The sequence below is a fragment of the Pituophis catenifer genome, unplaced genomic scaffold, assembly GCF_029215685.1.
Source record: "Pituophis catenifer annectens isolate HBS135680 unplaced genomic scaffold, rPitCat1.0.hap2 SCAF_2, whole genome shotgun sequence".
NCBI classification, from domain to species: domain Eukaryota; kingdom Metazoa; phylum Chordata; class Lepidosauria; order Squamata; family Colubridae; genus Pituophis; species Pituophis catenifer.
Window position 1 is genome coordinate 189386027 of NW_027256882.1, and position 19482 is coordinate 189405508.

Genomic DNA, 19482 nt, shown 5'->3' on the forward strand with positions numbered 1-19482 from the left:
CGGAAGGCACTTGCATTTGCATTTGAAGCTCCACCCACAAGGAGAGTGCTTGTGCGAATGGAGCTTTGCAAGAGCACAAGTTCCCTGTGCTCAAGTGCCCTCCACTTGCACAAGTGGAGCTTTGCGTCCGAGCACATAGGCCCACTATTCACTTAAGTGGAGCTTCACACAAGCGCTTGTCCGCTGCTCGCATGGCCCAGTTTCAAACAGGCTGTGATCTGGTAGTGGGCTGCAGCCTGGGGTTGGAGACCCCTGATCTGTAAGATACCTATACTTTTCCCTAAGAATTTGTATTGGTCCTACCAGGTCAGAGAGAGTAGGTCCTAAATATTGCTATCTGATGGAAGCTAGGTAGTGTGCCTTTTTATGGCAGTCTCTTCCCTATATAATACTTTGGTCTCCTGAAATTCAGCAGACCTCTATCAAAGTCCATTTTATATTACTCCAGATTGGTGGCTAGGGATAACTGTCTTAACTTTACTTCCAGTAAAATGTTAGGCAATTCTTAATGGTGGGAAAGGTGGTCAAATCTTCTTTGCTTGTTTTACTAGAAACTGGACAGAATGTTTTAATTTGTATTATTGCACTAAACAGGGGGCTGGACTTGATAACTTAAATGGCTTTTCCAAACCCTTCATGCTTTTAAATTAAGATGTAAGCAATTCTTCTGCCACTTTAATAGTCTTCAGGAAACTGAATAAAACTCAATCCATGGAGACAAATTTATTAATTCAACAAAATTACTTGTATTCAGACCAAATTGCTTTATTGCTTGCATTCATAATATTTTATATACAGGAAAGAAATAATCCTCTATTTAAATTAGAACTTTAAATACTAAAAATAATTTATTATCACAATTTTCCAAATCCAAAGAATAGATTAGCAATATATTGTTGTGATTTTAAAACTTATTTTAAATATTTTTCTCCATCTTCTCATAAAAAAAAACATCAAAAAGCAATTCAACCAGTTGTGGAAATAAAGTTTCCAATTATCCACAGTAAATCACCTAAAGGAAAAAGGGGGAAAAAACGTAAGAAACCATTTGACTAACTATGTACTACTAAAACTCTCATTCCCGTAAATTTTAATTGGAGGAAACAGTGCATCATAGGGCAACAATTTCTGAACCATCAGATGGGTTAACTTACAGAATGCATCCCAAATCCAGTACCCATGACTCCCATGGAATTAAATTTGGCAAATTTTATAAAGCATTTTATAACATAACAAGTTTATGACATGATACAAAATTTATACACAGAATTTTTTGCTAATTGCTGAAAGAAATCATCAAAATTTCTGATTCTCATGTATATTTATATATATTCAAACTCAAATCATATTCAGGATGAATCTTTAGTCATTGTTCACAGAAAAAATGATGATGCATTTGAACAGTTAAGTTAAATGGCGCAACTCCCTTTCCAAAAAAAACCCCTCAAGATTTTAAAGGAACATAAAAATTCTTGTAGTGTTTTTGCCAAATATTTAACATGTTTTATTACCATTCTTACAAATCTTGCAAAGTTTATTCCATTTTGCTGGCAGAGTATTACTCTTTGTATCTGCCCTATTCTAGGGCTTGGGTTAAGGCAGGGTATGCTATGTTAACTGAGGGTCCATGCAGTATGTGGTGTATCATGAATTTGTACTTTAGTTGATGGTTGACGTGTATATGATAATGGTTTGGACTATGCATGTGAACATTTTTTCAATTAATCTTATTGTGTGAGCCTCAGATTTTAGAAGCAGCATGCAAATGTTTTTAGCAGACAAAAAAAATATAAGTTGAACATATTTTCTATAGTATTTCAGATTTCTTAGCAAAAAGATGGCAACAATTAGGATAACACAGGAGATTGGTCCTGCAGTTCCTTCAATGTAGAAAGGGAAGCAGCAGGCCTCTGACAAGTCAAGTTAATGTATAAATATATATCAATTAGAATTAAAATAGAACACAGAATTCTGGGGACCTGCTTCACATATAGTAATCCTACACATTTATTATTTTTTTCCTTTAGGTTTAATATATTTTCAGATTTTTCTAAATCCACAAATCAGCAGCAGGATGTGAATCCTATGGCAGGGTTATCATATGTCACTAGATATATGTAGGAGAATCTCTTTTCATTTTGTTCATAGAAATCAAAATGAGAATACTCTGTTATTGGGAAATAACAGGCTTTGAAAATAGCATTTTTGGAACATATTCCTGCAGACAAAAGGTGACAAAGTTCATTGATGACATATTCTTAAACCTTTTTTATATTCCTAAAGTGTATATTAAAAGTGATCCAATCTGTGAGGATGCAGCCAATGTACCATTGATGATAACCTTGAATTTATGTGTTAAGTAAAATATGTGTAAAACTAAAGTATAAAATTATACTCCCCCCACAAAAATAACATATTTTAGTAAGAATATTTGGCTCATTCCATTTAATTGTGCCAAATCCTATTTCCAACTAGTAGAAATAGAGCAGATAAAATGTAAGGAGCTATTTCATCCATTAATTAGGATATCTATATCTCTGGAGAAATTAAAGAGTTTTAGGCTTAAAAAGGGAAATAAGAAAGATTGTTAGAAAATATGATTGAGAGAAGAAGAAAAACTATTTAGTTTCACTGCAGCAAAACAGGGCTATTTTAGATTTTCAAACTAAAATTAAAATTTTCAAAACAAATTTGAACGACAAATTGGAAAGAGGAAGAAAATACATTACACATATTACAGATTATGCATGTTTCGCACCCACAAAAGTTTCTATACTCACAAATGCAGTGGTAATTGCTAGGAAATTATATTTTTCCCATATTTTTTGATTAAGTCATGTTTTGGTAAATAGCAATTTAGTCACCTACCTACGAAAGATTCCAATATATGACTCATCTTGTTCATATCTTAAAACCCAAAGCTCTCATGCACTCCTTGTGAGCTTCAATAAGATGGCCACAGTTTTCTTCTCCTTTTTCGATGATGCTGCAACACAACATTTCCCCTTTAAGTGATTTCACAAATCAAGGCCTCAACTAAGTTGATGAGCACTAGATTTCAGCTCTGACTAGCTGTAATACTCCTATGTTACCAAGTTGTTCTCCTTCTCTTATCCAGGTCATTTAATATAGTCAGATCTTATTTTAATTGGCTTAACTGGCAAATAAAAAACACTGGTGACAAGATTTCATTCTCTCCCCTTTCTTATTCAATCTTTATGCTTAAATAATAACGAGGAAGCTACCATATTTTTTGGAGTATAAGACGCTCCGGAGTATAAGCACACATTAGTTTTTGGGGAGGAAAACAAGAAAAAAAATTCTGTCTCTGCCTACCAGCATCTATCGGTATTCATCTGGCTAGTGTCCTTGCAGCAAACAGCCTGGTTAGCTTCAGCATACTATTGCAGCCTGATTTAGCACAAACAGCTGATTGGTGGTTAGATCAGCCTCCCAGAATACTGTCAATCAGCTGTTCCAGGCTGTGGGGTTAGGCGGGCTGCAGATTTGATTTTGGATACTGATGTATCAAGTTGCTTCCAAGATTCATCAACTTAATGTATTTATATAGGCTTGTATTTGAAGATGGTTCAGAATTTTCCATTGGATAAAAATTTTGCTACTTCAATGTTGATGCAAGCCACTAGACCAAAACATATAGAAGTGATAGTTGCAATTACTATGGGGACCTTTTTAAATCCAATTTATGTGTTTCTTATAGGACCATCTGTCCCCAATCATCTCTACCCCATTCAACAGAAGGGCCATGCTCTGGGTACCACCACTCATGGAGGATTGGCTGGCAGAGCCCAGGAACAGAGCCCTTTCTACCACAAGACCTTCCCTTTGTAACAATATCCCCTTAGATTAGCCCTATTTCTACTAACTTTCTGTAAGGCCCTGAAAACTGGATACCCAAGCATGGGGCCCTGGGCATGTGACAGAGTCCATTTCCTGGCTATCTTGATAGTGTTTTATGATGCTCAGCTGCTGTGTTTTATTTTTTATACTCTCTATTTTATCTTATTGTGAGATGTATGTATGTAAGATACATTTATCTTACATATATAAGATAAATGGCTTTATAAATTGAATAAAGAAACAAATGAACTTGAAAAACTCAATCTGTTTGAGGTTTGGAATATTTTCTTGGGAGGTACCAATGACCACCTCAAAATAGCTCCCACAAAGCTATATTGATTTATAAAATTGCTGACATTTAGGCATGATTGCTCACAAAGGCCTCATTTTAAATAGAACACTTCACACTCAATTGATTTCCCCATTATAGAGAATTCTTGTTATATGCAGTAATTGCATTCTATAAAGAATGCTGAATTACTGAATACCAACTGGGAACGTGTGTGTTGGGTGACTCAATTTTTTGTTCCTCGGCATGTTTTCAAAAGTATTGATTTTGCAAATACATTTTAGCGAGTAGATAAATTTGCAATATGGAACCTACAAATAACAAGAATCAACTGTAAAATAATTTTCAATATTAACCTGGGCCACCCTAACAATATATGGATTTTCATTTTTTAAAACATACACATATACACAGAAACAATACCCAGAATCATTATACAGTTCTAGATTTCTGAAATGAATAAAATTAATTTAACATGAAGAAATTTAAGACCTGGAAGCAAGTTGTATTAAACAGCAGAAGAGAGTGGCAGACTTGAGCTCTGAAGAAGGAAAATGAAGCAAACAATGCCAAAGAGGTTCACAGCTGCCCACAACTTGGGCATTGGTCGCCCTAGTAAATGATCTCTGGCGGGCCAGGGATGGGGGTTGCTCCTCCATCCTGGTCCTTCTTGACCTCTCAGCGGCATTTGATACCATCGACCATGGTATCCTGCTGCAGCGGCTCAGGGGGATAGGGTTAGGAGGCACTGTTTTACAGTGGTTCTCCTCCTATCTCTCGGGCCGTCTGCAGTCTGTTTGGGCGGGGGGTCAGGGATCCTCCCAGAGGCCTCTCACTTGTGGGGTGCCTCAGGGATCGGTTCTCTCCCCTCTGCTCTTTAATATCTATATGAAACCGCTGGGTGAGATCATCCGTGGTTTTGGGGTGAGGTATCATCAATATGCTGATGATACCCAGCTTTACATCTCCACCCCTGACCACCCTAGGGATGCCCTTTCCGTGATGTCCCACTGCCTGGAAGCGGTGCGGGTTTGGATGGGGAGGAACAGGCTTAGACTCAACCCTTCCAAGACTGAGTGGCTGTGGATGCCGGCATCCCGGGATCTGGAGGTTCCATCCTTAATGATCGGAGGTGAAATCCTTGCTCCCTCCTACAGGGTCCGCAACTTGGGTGTCCTCCTGGATTCTCGGCTGTCTTTAGATGACCATCTGACGGCCGTAACCAGGGGGGCCTTCGCACAGGTCCGTCTTGTGCACCAGTTGCGCCCGTTCCTAGACCGGGATGCCCTCGCCACGGTCACTCACGCCCTTGTTACCTCTAGGTTGGACTACTGTAACACCCTCTACATGGGGCTGCCCTTGGGATGTGTCCGGAGGCTTCAGCTAGTCCAAAATGCAGCCGCGCGGGTAGTTACGGGGGCGTCTAGATACTCCCGTGTAACACCTCTCCTGCGTGAGCTGCACTGGCTGCCGGTGGCACTCCGGATACGTTTCAAGGTGCTGGTGCTCACCTATAAAGCCCTTCATGGCTTAGGCCCGGGGTACTTGCAGGACCATCTCCAGCCGTTCTCCCATCGTCCTGTGCGCTCTCACAGAGTCGGCCTCCTCAGGGTGCCGTCAGCCAAACAATGTCGGCTGACGACCCCCAGGGGGAGGGCGTTCTCTGTGGGAGCACCGACCCTCTGGAATGGATTGCCCACTGAGCTCAGGACAGCCCCAGACCTTCTTTCCTTCCGTCGCGAGCTGAAGACGTGGCTCTTCCGCCAATTAAACTGATCCGTTTGGGGGTACACTGGTATAATTTTAAATCGTTTTTAATTGGGTTACTGATTTTAATTTGGTATTGTATTGTGATTTGTATTGAAGCTGTCATTTTGTAAGCCGCCTTGAGTCCCTAGGGAGAAAGGCGGCATATAAATCGCAATAAATAAATAAATAAATAAAATAAACTCTTTAGCAAATAGTTATCCAAAGTGACCTTATTGTTTATGAAGCAGCACAGTGAGTGCACTACAAGTCCAAAAGCAAAACAATGCAAACATTAGTGATGCTGAGGGATAAGGGGAAATATATCTAATTTTACCTCCTCCTCCTAAAACTTTAGAGTTTAAAAGATTTAAAATGGGAAGTTTCTTCCTAGAACAGTGCCCCCCAACTTTTTGAGCACCAGGGATTGGTTCCATAGAGAAAGATTTTCCCACAGATCGGAGGGGGTTGGTTTTACATGCTGCCTGCATCCTGCTTTGCTTGTTTGTGTGGACGGGTTGCTGGCATGCTGCGGTTGGTCCACGGGCTGGAGGTTAGGAACCCCTGTCCTAAACCACCACCAAAACTGGAAAAAATAAAAGGATGGATAGATGGATGATGGATGGACGTACCGACAGAGATGTAGATGTAGATATACAGATATGTTTCTCAACCACCTTTGAAAATAATGGGTGGTAGCTGTCTTCCTTTTTCTAGAGGAGATTAAGGTAAAGGTAAAGGTTCCCGTCACACATATGTGCTAGTTGTTCCCAACTCTAGGGGGTGCTGCTCATCTCCATTTCAAAGCCAAAGAGCCAGAGCTGTCCGAAGACGACTCCGTGATCATCAGGCCGGTATGACTAAATGCCAAAGGTGCACGGAACGATGTTACCTTCCCACCAAAGGAGGTCCTTATTTTTCTACTTGCATTTTTTATTTGCTTTCAAACTGCTAGGTTGGCAGAAACTGAGACAAGTAATGGGAGCTAACCCTGTTATGCGGCACTAGGGATTCAAACCGGTGAACTGCCGACCTTTCGATTGACAAGCTTAGCATCTTAGCCACTGAGCCACCACATCCTTATCTTTAGCGGAGATTAAAAAGAGATAATTCTGTATCTACCAAGCTTCTTTCTCCAGAGAGTGAGAGATGTTGAACAGTGAGAAGACAGATGATTTAATTCCATTAATTTTTAAGCCGGCAATTGTTGGAATTAAGCAGTTTCTATCCAGGAACATAGATACCTTATTCTGGCTAAAGGGAAATAAAATCACTAGTACAACTGCTTCAGGAAAGATTGGGAGAATTCCGCAGTTTTGCAGGAAGAGGTTAAAATCTGGATTCATATAGAAAAGAGAGACTGAACAGCCAACCTCCTGCCTCAGCTTCTCCTCCCCTTGATTAGTTTTGGTTTGGTTGGGAGCAAAACATGGCATAGACACATAGATTCACCAAACTTTCAGAAGCAGGGTATCCCCTTGCTGTCTTTTTTCTCTTCATGCTGGAGACTGCGGTATTGTGCAAGACACTCACAAAATATTTGCAAAGGAGAAACTTAGCCTTCAACTTGCTGCTATCAAAAACTTGAGGGGGTTCAAGACATATTACCAAGTGCAGGGACACCCTCATCTACCCAGAGCTAGGTTTGTTTGGGTTTAAATTTGAGGCAAGTTAAGCTATAGTATGCTTCGCTTATTAACTGCTGTTGTTTTTTTATTTCTAAAAAACAGTTGTCTTAGTAAATCTTGTTTTTAACTAGGTATTAGAAATTGTGAGAATCTGCCCACATATATTTTAAATATATAGTAAAATGAATTGAAACAATGTTAAGCTATATAGTTTCAAAACTGTAATCAGCAAGTTCCCCTGAGACTTGTAAATTTTAGGATTAAAGAATAACTTCTGTATATTTGAATAAGATTAACCTAGTCTCTGCTTCTGCAGTGTTTTCGGGAAATGAGGTTGTTATATTCGAGTTAAAGCACATTTATTCAGCAAGTTTTTAACAGTAATCAGGTGGTAAATTACTCCCTATTTAAAACTAATTTGGCAGTTCAATAATTAGCCACTTCATAGTCTATGACTGAAGCCACAACATATTTTGTACATAACTAAAGTGCCATAATGTGATTTTATTCTTTCCCGGGCAGTCTCTTCCAATAAACCGTTTGTACTAGCACTGGCAGGGCTTCATTTTTGAATTTTTGAAAACCGAGTTTAAAATATTTAACAACAAGTCTTTCAAGTTTAGAAATGAGTTCTTCTATTTTCTGATTATCACTTCTACCCAGGAAGAAATAACGCGTTCATTTTAGAACAAGACGCGGGACTATTTTACGACTTAATCGAGAAACAGTACACCTCTGTTACTCCAGCAATGAGGAGGCGCTTTCTCCTATCAGGGAACAACTGGGACCAACTTTCTACTAGACATTTCCCGACGTTGGTCCAGTCTGGAAGAAGCGCTTAAAAACACCCAGGGGGAATTTGCTTCTGCGGTTTGGCTAGCGATAGTTCTATACCGTTTGCCGAAGCGCAAAACTGTCCATCGCTCCCCACGCTTCCGCATGTCACGGCGAGCTCCCTAGTTTACCCACGTGCCCTTTCTCCCGTAACCCCCCGTTACCCACCAAGCGTCGCGCGCCTGCTTTGTCTCCGGACAGGCACAGCACGGCTTCAGCGAAGGCGGCGGCTTTTGCTCCGCCTGAGCTGGGGCTTGGAGACCCGCCGGATCGCAGGAGGCCAGGTTCGACATCCCTTCTACTTGCGCATGCGCACAAGCCGCCAGGACTCAGGCCTACGGGGAAGGACAGTCTCGGATTTCCGCCGTCGCCGCTAGGTTACGATACTCCCAGCCGTCGTTTGTGACGTAACATCTCCACTGTTCTATATATGTAAACCGTGAACTGCAGAATAATCCAAGATCGAGCAGAGGATGAAGAAGTTTCTTAATGCGGCGGTGCCTCTTTCGATGGAGGACAACGAGGCATTGAAAACTACTGATAAACTTTTTTACGGCAGCCTGGGTCTAATGATCTCCGAAGTAGCCGAGCCGCAAATAAATCCTTTTAGTTTTTTAATTTTAAAATCTTTTTTGTTAGTTTTAAGATTGTTATTCCTTTTTATCTATGATTTCCCCCTCCCCGTTTTTCCCTACGTTTTTCTTTTATTCTCTAAGGAGCTGTCAACTAGGTCAGCTGGACTTTCGAACTATTGTCTAGTTTCAAATACTAGTTTCGTTGTTTTGCGTTCTTGAAATATACGATTTTGTTGAGGTAATGCCCGTAAAGCTGCTAGGTGGCAGCAGAACGCTATAAGCAACGTCGAATCTGAACAGTACAGAGAAGATAATCCCAGGACATAGAGCGTAAACAAAAAACAAAACAAAACACGGAAGACGATTTAAGTGGGCACGTCCGTGAAGTCACAAAAGTGGACTAGAAGTAAATTCATCCACCATGCGCATAGATGTTTTATACAAATGGCTCAGACTGGAATTTATAATACCCGGTGGCTTCTCTTCAGTTTTCCGGGTGACTAGTTTTGAGTTTTCGAGAGAAATTCTCCCAGAAATATATTCTTAATGGAAATGCTCCTTTCTTAACTCGCCCAAATGTGAAAGAGGAGCCTTGTTGATACCGACGCATTGCTCCTTTTTTCTGGGCAAAGCGTCAAGAAAAGACTCCAAGTTACTTAGCGGCGGAGCGATTTGCATTCCAACTCCAGCTATATAGTATCGCTCCAGGAAGTGACATGGAGCCCTTTTAGTTCGGCTCTGTTGCTGTGGAAACGGTTGCTATGTGGGCGGCGCCGACAACCTTCCGAAGCGGCGGCAGAGACCAAGGTGGCCGCAAGATGAGTCAATCGGTGACCGTTGTTCGGCCGCTGGACCAAACTGGGATCCGGTATCGCAGGAAGATGGCTCCCAACCGGGCTTTTGATTTCCTTTATGGTAACCAAGGGGACGCTGATGGGGCTTGCTTTTGTAATAGCGGCCGGGGAAGTCAACTTTTCGGGAACCGACAGGCTTGATTTGGAAGGGCCCGCTGAGCCTCAAACCAGCCAGCCGATTTTAGTCCCGTTTGTGAAGTAATTCTGTGGTTCGGTGTATTCTGGACTAAGAAAATTGAATTGGTCATCCTAATTAAACTAAGTATAGGTAAAAACGTCCTGAAATCAGAGTCAGTGATAATTGGTAGTTATAAAATCCAGCTCAAGAGCATATAGTCCCAATGGGAATCTGTACAATACAGGAGAAAGGACAGTTGTGCTTTTGTATGGAAATAGGACCAGAATTACCATAGTATGGACTTTAAAGCCCATCAGAGGTATATTATAGCCTAAATTTTTCTATTACAGGTAATCCTCGACTTGCAACCATTTGCTTAGTGACTGTTCAGAGTTACAATAGCACCGAAAAAAGTGTCTTAAGACCAGTTTACACACTTACGAGTGCTCCCGTGTCCTCATGGTCATGTGATCAAAATTTGGGTACTTGGCAAGTGGCATGTATGTATGACAGTTGGACTGTCCTAATGTTACCATTATTTGTAATCTTCCCAGCTGGCTTCCAACAAGCAAAGTCAGTGGGGGAAGCCAGATTCACTTAGTGATCGCATGATTCACTTAACTGTGGCACAAAAAGCTGTAAAATGGGGCAAAACTCACTTAACTGTCTTGCTTAGCAATGAAAATTTGGGGCTCAATTGTGGTCGTAAGTTGAGCACTACCTGTACTGTAATTGTTATAAACCATTCACACTCAAAATTAATCTACCGTATTTTTCGGAGTATAAGAAATTTAGAAATGTTCTACCTGTTAGCCAAGCTATAATTTAATCCTTTTTACTTTCACCACCATATACCATTAAAGGTATTTCAATTATTATAGTTTATACTTATTCATATTTCTAAAAAAAATAAAATAAAAACTTATCATTGTCTAGATTGTCTAGATTTCAAAAATACAAAGACAAATATTCCAATTATTATTCATTTCATTTTTACAATCATGATTTCCCATTTATTTCTTATTTCTATTCATATTTCAATTCTAAATATGTATAACATTTTTCTCTTTCATTTCTTTTTCTTTTTCTCCCTTCCCATTTTTATTTTTGCCTTTTTCTTTCTCCTTTTTTTCTTTTGTGTTTTAAAATCTTGAACTCTCCTCTTTTGCCCTAAATTTCCCATTGTTTGCACCTTTTTTGGTGAGGAAAAAGAGAAAAAGAAATCTCCCTCTGCCTCTGCTTAATTTTGCCTTCTTGCAGCAAACAGCCTGCTTTACTTTCAGTTTCGCTTTCAGCATAGATTGATTAGGGGGAAAAAATCTGCAAGGAGATAAAAAATTTATCTCCTTGCAGCAAGCAGCAGAGCCTTGCACAAAACAGCTGAGAGCAAATCAGTTGAGAGTCGGGAGGCCGATCCAATCAACTTGTGCTAATTAGCTGAAAGGAGCTGATTTTTCTTGCTGTTTGCTTGCAAGGAGGTAACTGCTGCGAGGCACAGGCCAAAGGGTGAGGACCGGCAGGCAGGTGGGGCTACATTCAGTGTATATGACGCACCCAGATTTTCACCCCCTTTTTGGGGGTAAAAAGGTGCGTCTTATACTCCGAAAAATACGGTACTTACCTATAGAGTAATTTTAACTTGCATTTTGTATGCATTGTTTACTGTTTCATTGAGTAACTTGATTGCTTTTTGCGTTTCTCTACTCCACCTCATTTATAAAAAGACAAATATAAATAAAAGCTACTGAGAATTCCCAAAGTATCATCACAATTAATTTTCCATACCTACTTCTTACATCAGAATTTATACCAGAGTATGCAAGGTAGTTTCATCTTGAAATTAAACTCAAAGCCGTATTAGAAAGGATATAAGTTATGAATAAATACATGCTTAACAAGATTGTCTAGTATAATATATTTTGTTAAATTTATTAAAGTATTTCCATTTCTGTATATGTATTTTAGATCCATTGTATGAGCTATCAAGTGAAAAAGATCATGCACAGGCAAATGTCCAAGCTCATCTTATTCATGATGAAATGGTAGGTGATTATAGTCTAAAACTATTTCTCACAGTACTTGTGTTTCTGTGAAAAATAACTTGCTGTTACTAGGTATTTTGAAATTTATTTCATAGGAAATATAACTTTAAAAAGAAAACATAGTTTCTACCTATATCTACATGATATTAGATTGTTGCATGATTTCTTTGAATAATAGTTTGAGATGCTTATGTAAACAGAAATTTCCAACCTTTTTAGTACAGAGAAATGTACGTAATCCTCAATTTACAACAGTTCATTTAGTGACCATTCGAACTTACAATGGCACTGAAAAAAGTGACTTATGACCGTTTTTCACACTTACAACCACTGTAGCATCCCCATGGTCACGTGATCAAAATTTAGGCACTTGGCAACTGAATCGTATTTATGATGATCGCTGTGCCCTGGGTCGTGATCATCTTTTGCAAACTTCTAACAAGCAATGTCAATGGGAAACCCAGATTCACTCAATAACCGTATTACTAATTTAACAACTGCAATCATTCACTTAACAATTGTGGCATGAAAGGTCATAAAATGTGGCAAAATTCACTTAATTGTCTTGCCAAGCAACAGAAATTTTGGGCTCAGTTTCATAAGCCGAGGTACCTGAATAGTGGAATATATGTATGTATATATGTGTATATCTAAGTTAAATATAAAACTATTAACTATCCAGCAGAGCAGAAAATTAAATTTGACAATTTTAAAGGTACTAATTGGTATAGTTTCAATTTACTTGTAATATTTTATTAGAGAGAAAATTCTGTTTTCACAAGCAGTTATTTCTGTCTGGAAGGTACAGTAAATCCTATACTGGCAGTTGAATGTTTTAGTGATTTGAACAGTCTAAGAATAAACAAGTTTAAAACAAAAACAAAAAATCCCCACAAAAAAGAGAGTCCAAGTCTTAATTTTTTTTTCACATAAATGACTTAAAACAAGTAGATTGTTAGACAATTATCATATATAGAATTATATTTGTATGTGTATATCCTAATTATATTTGTGTGAAAAAATAATTATATACAAATACAAATATAATTCTACTTAATGATAATTGTCAAACTTTTTAAGACTCTACATGTTTTAAGTCATTTATATGAAGGAAATATTAAGACTTGGGCTCTCATTTTTGAAGATGCCAAAGATATCTCCACAGATAGGATTCATTGGAAGAAACTTGCTGCCCTATCGGGTGAGATGCTACCAGTTTGGGCCAGTTTGCCCGAACCAGTAGTAAAAAATGCTACTGGTTACTGAACTGGTAGTAAAATTAAAAAAAAAAAAAAAGTTCCAACGATCAGCTGAGCGATGCGCAATCGTTGAAACTTTTTTTTTTAACATTTTAAGTATTTTTTTTCTACCGGTTCCGGAGAAACAAAGTGCTCGGCTTCTGCCCCTTTTCACTCACCCTGAGCTTCCTACTGTGTATTTTCACGCCTTGCTTCATGCGCCCGGGATCGTCTCCCTCGTTGTCTTCTTCCTCCTCCTCTCCGTCTTCCAACTGGAAAAATGCCAGGAGCTAGTGCAAAAAGAAGCGTGCGCTTACTCCTGCCGTTTTTCCGTTTGTAGGAAACTTTCGTACCTGTGAAGGCAAGCCTGGCTTCCTGCGCTGCTCGCTAAAAACCTCACCAGTACCCCTGTGCATGCAGGTTGTGTGTATGTGTGTCTTTGCTCCTGGTCTTTCGCAGCAGCCTATGCCTGACGTCACGTCCCCAGCCAGCTGAACCGGAGTTCGGTAATTCACTCCTGGCCTTGCCCGGGCCAGGCTGGCCGTAGCCGCCCCCAGATCACACTCCTTGGGCGGTGGGTCCACTTGGGGGAGCTGCCTTGGGGGTCAAGCAGCATGACGGCTAATTTCCACTGCTCTTAAAGGCCCCGGAGTGGATCCGGGTGCTGCCATTCCAAGCCTGCCAGGGGCAACCACTGCCTCACCTGTTGCGCCTCCTGGGTAGGCTGGTCGGGGATCTCTGGAGTGGCCAGAGCAGCCAAGGCACCCGCTCCCCTTCCTGGGTTGGCGGGGCGGGGCGAGGCGCCTTTAAGATAAGTGACCAGAGACGGGACATCAGGCATGGGCTGCTGTGAAAGACCAGGAGCAAAGAGAGACACACACATAGAGGCTTGGAATGGCAGCGCCCGGATCCGCTCTAGGGCCTTTAAGAGCAACAGAAATCAGCTGTCATGCTGCGCAACCCCAAGGCGGCTCCCCCAAGCGGACCCACCACCCATGGCATGCAATCTGGGGATGGCTTCAGCCAGCCCGGCCCAGGCAAGGCTAGAAGGGGTGAACCCTTCTGGACCCTTTTCAGTCTGGCTTCAGGCCTGGCTCAGCATGGAAACTGCTTTGGTCACACTGATGGATGATCTCTGGCAAGCCTGAGATGGGGGTCATTCCTCCATCTTGGTGCTACTTGACCTCTCAGCGGCTTTCGATACCATTGACCACGGTATCCTTCTGGGACGACTAAGGGAGTTGGGAGTGGGAGGCACCGTGTTACAGTGGTTCTCCTCCTATCTCTCTGGTCGGTCACAGTTGGTGTCGGTAAGAGGACAGAGGTCAACCCTTAGGCCCCTCGTTTGCGGGGTGCCTCAGGACTCAGTCCTCTCTCCTCTCTCCCCTCCTATTTAACATCTACATGAAGCTGCTGGGTGAGATCATCCGACGATACGAGGTAAGATATCAGCAGTACGCTGATGATACCCAGGTCTACCCCGCGTCAATTCAGTGATGCAGTGGATGTGATGTGCCGGTGCCTGGAGGCTGTGAGGGTCTGGATAGGAGTCAACAGGCTCAGATTTAACCCAGACAAGACCAAGTGGCTGTGGGTATTGCCTCCTAAAGACTATGTTGATTGTCCATCCTTGGTTCTGGGGGGGGGGAGAAATTGTCCCCCTCAGAACGGGCTCGCAATTTGGGTGTCCTCCTAGACTCACAGCTAAGATTAGAGCAACATCTGACAGCTGTGGCTAGGGGGACTTTTGCAAAAGTTCGCCTGGTGCACCAATTGCAACCCTACTTGGATCGGGAGGCTCTTCTCACAGTCACTCATGCCCTTGTCACCTCACGGTTAGATTATTGCAACACGCTTTTCATGAGGCTACCCTTGAAAAGTGTTCGGAGACTACAGTTGGTCCAGAATGCAGCCGCGCGAGCTATTGTGGGTGCACCTAGATACACCACATTACACCAATTCTCCGCGAGCTGCACTGGCTCCCTATTGGTCTCCGGGCACAATTCAACGTGTTGGTTATTACCTTTAAAGCCCTACATGGCTCAGGACCAGGTTATCTTCGAGATCACCTTCTACCACATAGCTCCCAGTGACCGGTAAGATCCCACAGAGTTGGTCTCCTCCGGGTCCCATCAGCTAAACAATGCCGGCTGGCGGGTCCGTGGGGGAGGGCCTTCTCTGTGGCTGCCCCAGCCCTCTGGAACCAGTTACCTCCTGAGGTCCGGACCACCCCCATCCTATTGGCCTTCTGAAAAACGGTGAAGACATGGCTTTTCCGGCAGGCCTGGGGCCCTTGATCTCGCTGTTGCGATCTTTTTTTTTTTTTTTTTTTTGAAAAAGTTTTACAAATACATTTTCTCCCCAGTTTCCCCCCCCCAACCCTCCCTAACCCCCCCTAACCCTCCCATCCCCCCAGGACTTCCACAAAATATAATCCAAATCAAAATCTTATCAATATAAAACTTGAACCCCTCCATCCCCTGTGTATTATTCAAATCTTCACAAAATTCAATTATTCTATCCCTATATAATACATTCAGTTAAAAGCTATCTGATATTTCTTAGTTTGATATTTATTCTGCACATAATCTATCCACTTTTTCCACTCCCATACATAAGTCTCTTGAGTTCGGTCTTTTAAATATGCTGAAATCTTCGCCATCTCTGCAAAACTGGCCATTTTCAAAGTCCATTCTTCAACAGTGGGCATAGCTTCATTTTTCCAATATTGACCTATCAGTAATCTCACTGCTGTCACCATATACAATATCAGCTTTGTCTCACCCAATGTAAAACCCTTAACTATACCCAGTAAAAACAATTGTGGAGAAAACTGAAGTTTTTTCTTCAAAACATTTTGCATGACCCACCAAATTTTTATCCAAAAAGCCTTCACTTTCTTACAAGTCCACCACATATGGTAATATGTGGCCTCTAAGCAATCACATCTCCAGCATTTTGGTTGAACATTAGGATACATACACGATAATTTCTTAGGATCTAAATGCCACCTATAAAACATTTTATAAAAGTTTTCCCTCAAGTTCTGTGACTGTGTAAATTTAACATTCTGAACCCATATTTTTCCCCATGTTTCCAACATCACTGGTTCTGCAAAATTTTGTGCCCACTTTATCATACAATCTTTAACCAGTTCAGTTTCTGAGTCCCTTTCTAACAAAACATTATAAACCCTTTTAATATGCATTGGACCTTTCTCTTTTATATGTCTAACCAATTCTTCTTCATGCATCATTATACCAGTTTTTTGGTCCTCTTTCCATCTCAATTGAAGTTGATTATACTGTAACCAAGTTAAATTAATCCCTTCTTCCAACAGCATTTCTAATGTCTTCAGTTGCCATCTGCCCGCTGTTGCGATCTTGTGAGAGCCGGCCATGAATGGTCTGAATGGGTTTTAATATTTTAATATTTAAATGTTTTTATAATGGTTTTTTTTAAATGCATTGTAAGACGCCCTGAGTCTCCGGAGAAAGGTGGCATATAAATTGAACTAATAAAAAATTGAACTAATAAATTCCCCAACTCCGGTTCAGCTGGCCAGGGATGGGACGTCGGGCACGGGCTGCTGCGAAAGACCAGTGTGTGAGCAAAGATGCACACACACACACACACACACACACACACACACACACACAACCTGCACACACAGGGGTACTGGTGAGGTTTTTAGCGAGCAGCGCAGGAAGCCAGACTTGCCTTCACAGGTACGAAAACTTCCTACAAATGGAAAAATGCCAGGAGCAAGCGCGCATTTCTTTTTGCACTTGCTCCTGGCGTTTTTCCATTTGGAAGATGGAGAGGAGGAGGAAGAAGAAGACAAGGGCAACGATCCTGGGCACATGAAGCAAGGCGGGAAAATCCACGGCAGGAAGCTCGGGGTGAGTGAAAAGGGGGGGCAGCCGAGCACTTTGTTTCTCTCCCCCCCCACTCCATCATCTCCCGGACTGGGTGGCCGAGGTAGAAAGGCGGGCAATCTTTAGGGCTAGGAGGCGTTGGGTCTGGGTTGGCGAGGGAGGGTCTGGCTGGTCAGGTGCTGATCATCGGAACCTTTTTTTTTACTTTTTAAAGCATTTTTTACTAGTTAAAAATGCTTTAAAAAGTAAAAAAAAAGGTTGGCCACACCCACCCAGTCACATGACCACCACCAAACCATGCCCACCAAGCCAGTGGCAAAAAAAATTAGATTTTAGCACTGTGCCCTATGCGCTTCATGCAAAATGAACCAATGATAATGATGAATTATATTTGTATTTAAGCCTTACATATAACATAATAATATATAATGTTGCATTTCTGTCTTTTTCATATAAAAAGAGGAAAGTACCAGAATTTAAAACCATGTTTAGTAATTTGATTCACTATCCATCGTACTTTGTGCAATTAGAAGAAAAAAATCCTGTTCCTCCATTCATTGATCGAAGATGGAGAGGAAGGGCACAGCAACGCTTTGAGACTTTTCAGCAGCTTGTGGTGTAAGTGTCCTTATATTTTATATTAGTTAAATTGTGATTCATTTGCAGTTGTTGCAAGTTGCACTGTACAGTGACTCAGGATACTGTTAGCGGATGTTACAACCATGAAGTCTGCAGTTCAAATTTGATTTGAGAAATGTTATCTCTGGAATGAGCAACTGTTAAAGCATGAAAAACAGATTCGTTGAGGAAAGCTATGTAAAAGTGGCCCAGCTACAAAAGTTCCTAGTATATAAGAAATATAGTTTCAAAAAGCTTCACCCTTGTCACTTCAAGGTGTTGTTGGTAGTTACCTATTGAAGCCCCACTAATTTTTAAAAAACAAGATTCATAAGAAATTAAAATGTCTCTGAAATATCAGATTCATTAATAATTTGTATATATTATTTTTCTTTATAGAGCCCCACCTTCACTTCAGGTGCCCAGAATTGAATATGAAGATCCTGAAGTTAGTGGAAGGAATCGCTGGAAATATTTTGAACGGTGGGGAGCATACAGAATTAAATCTCATTGACCAAATTAATAGCTATTGCCAAAAAATTTTATTTTAAAAATGAAAATTATTTCCTAATTTCAATTACCCTCCCCACCTAAGTACTTATAGCTTCAGGAGCATCTTGATCAGATGTCTTGATTAAAGGTAAATCTGTATAGGTTACAAGAGGTCCATGTGTGTTGTAAGGAACAATACTAATTGTTTTTATCATTTTAATTAATAGTTTTTCAACTGTTGAAAATATTTTACTCTCTGAAATTTGTCAAGAATAAGTCAGAAATTTTGCAAATTTTTGACATACATACCCCCCCCCTTAGTAACATGTTTGAAATGAAATTTGAGAATGAAAAATTACATTTTTGTAATAGCTGAGGGAGACTAGTTATTATATATGTATTTATTTTTTTAAGCAAACTTTTATCCAACCACATTCAAGCAACTCTCAGCAGTTTTCAGTATATATAAAATAATTAAAATATCCATAGACAGGTTAAAACCAGTTACCCTGTTTTCCCCAAAATAAGACATCCCCTGATAATAAGCCCAATCGGGCTTTTGAGCGCATGGCAATAAGGCCAAGCGCTTATTTCAGGGTTCAAAAAAATATAAGACGGGGTCTTATTTTCGGGGAAACACGGTAGTTATTGAAAAGTAATCAGTTAAGTAATATGTAGTTGCTGGTGAAATAAGAGTCCTGGGAGTTATAACTGAAGAAATATCCTTTTTGTTTGATGGATTTATTCTTAATTTTGTTTTTTATTTTTAGACCTTTCATTCCATTTGATAAGCCAATTCCACTGAATGTTGTTTATGCAATGTCAAAGTAAGTAATAAACCAGTATTAGCGCTAATGTTTAATCACTGAAATGATAAGGTTTTTTCATATCTCAAGAGATTAGTTTTTCTAATAATTAAATTAAAAAGCATGAAAACAATCTAAGACAAAATTGTAAGGATTGCCTCTCCCTCTAACTTAAGAAAGAGAAGACTCTTGAAATGGAATATTTCAAAAGTAACTTTTTATTAAGCAGAAGTGACAGCAATGGATTCAAAGCAACGTCTGAATACCCTTACGCGAGACAAGTAGGATTAAAGCAGTAGAGACCTTTCCCGTTAGCCAGAATGCAGATTTTATCCAATACACAAGTGTGAAGATGTTTTCTTTACCAGCTGCCCTGAGAACCGGATAAGCATGCATTCCCATTGCTATCCTCCATTATCCCTTAAAGTGAAACAACCCAGATGGCCGTCATAAACATTCCCCAAAGGTAAGGAGATCTCGGGGTGCTTCAGCACCAGGATATA

At 40.5% G+C, this 19482-nt stretch overlaps 2 protein-coding genes across 3 annotated transcripts in view; one reads left to right on the plus strand and one right to left on the minus strand.

Annotated features, from left to right (window-relative positions):
* Positions 1–744: 744 nt before the first annotated feature.
* Positions 745–8704, minus strand: COX17 (cytochrome c oxidase copper chaperone COX17). Its single transcript, XM_070938370.1, has 3 exons — positions 8527–8704; positions 2869–2986; positions 745–1012 (listed from the first exon to the last, which is right to left on the minus strand). The coding sequence occupies exons 1-2, from the start codon at positions 8649–8651 to the stop codon at positions 2902–2904; spliced, it is 210 nt and encodes a 69-aa protein (XP_070794471.1). The 5' UTR covers positions 8652–8704; the 3' UTR covers positions 745–1012; positions 2869–2901.
* An 845-nt stretch (positions 8705–9549) lies between these two features.
* Positions 9550–19482, plus strand: part of CFAP91 (cilia and flagella associated protein 91) — a 37806-nt gene continuing 27873 nt past the window's right edge. For both annotated transcript variants that reach the window (XR_011599915.1, XM_070935303.1), the window contains exons 1-5: positions 9550–9848; positions 11871–11947; positions 17524–17681; positions 18081–18164; positions 18944–19000. Coding sequence is in view for 1 of the 2 variants with exons in the window: in XM_070935303.1 (XP_070791404.1) it covers positions 9695–9848; positions 11871–11947; positions 17524–17681; positions 18081–18164; positions 18944–19000 (530 nt within the window). In the remaining variant the exon portion in view is untranslated. The remainder of the gene's footprint in view (positions 9849–11870; positions 11948–17523; positions 17682–18080; positions 18165–18943; positions 19001–19482) is intronic.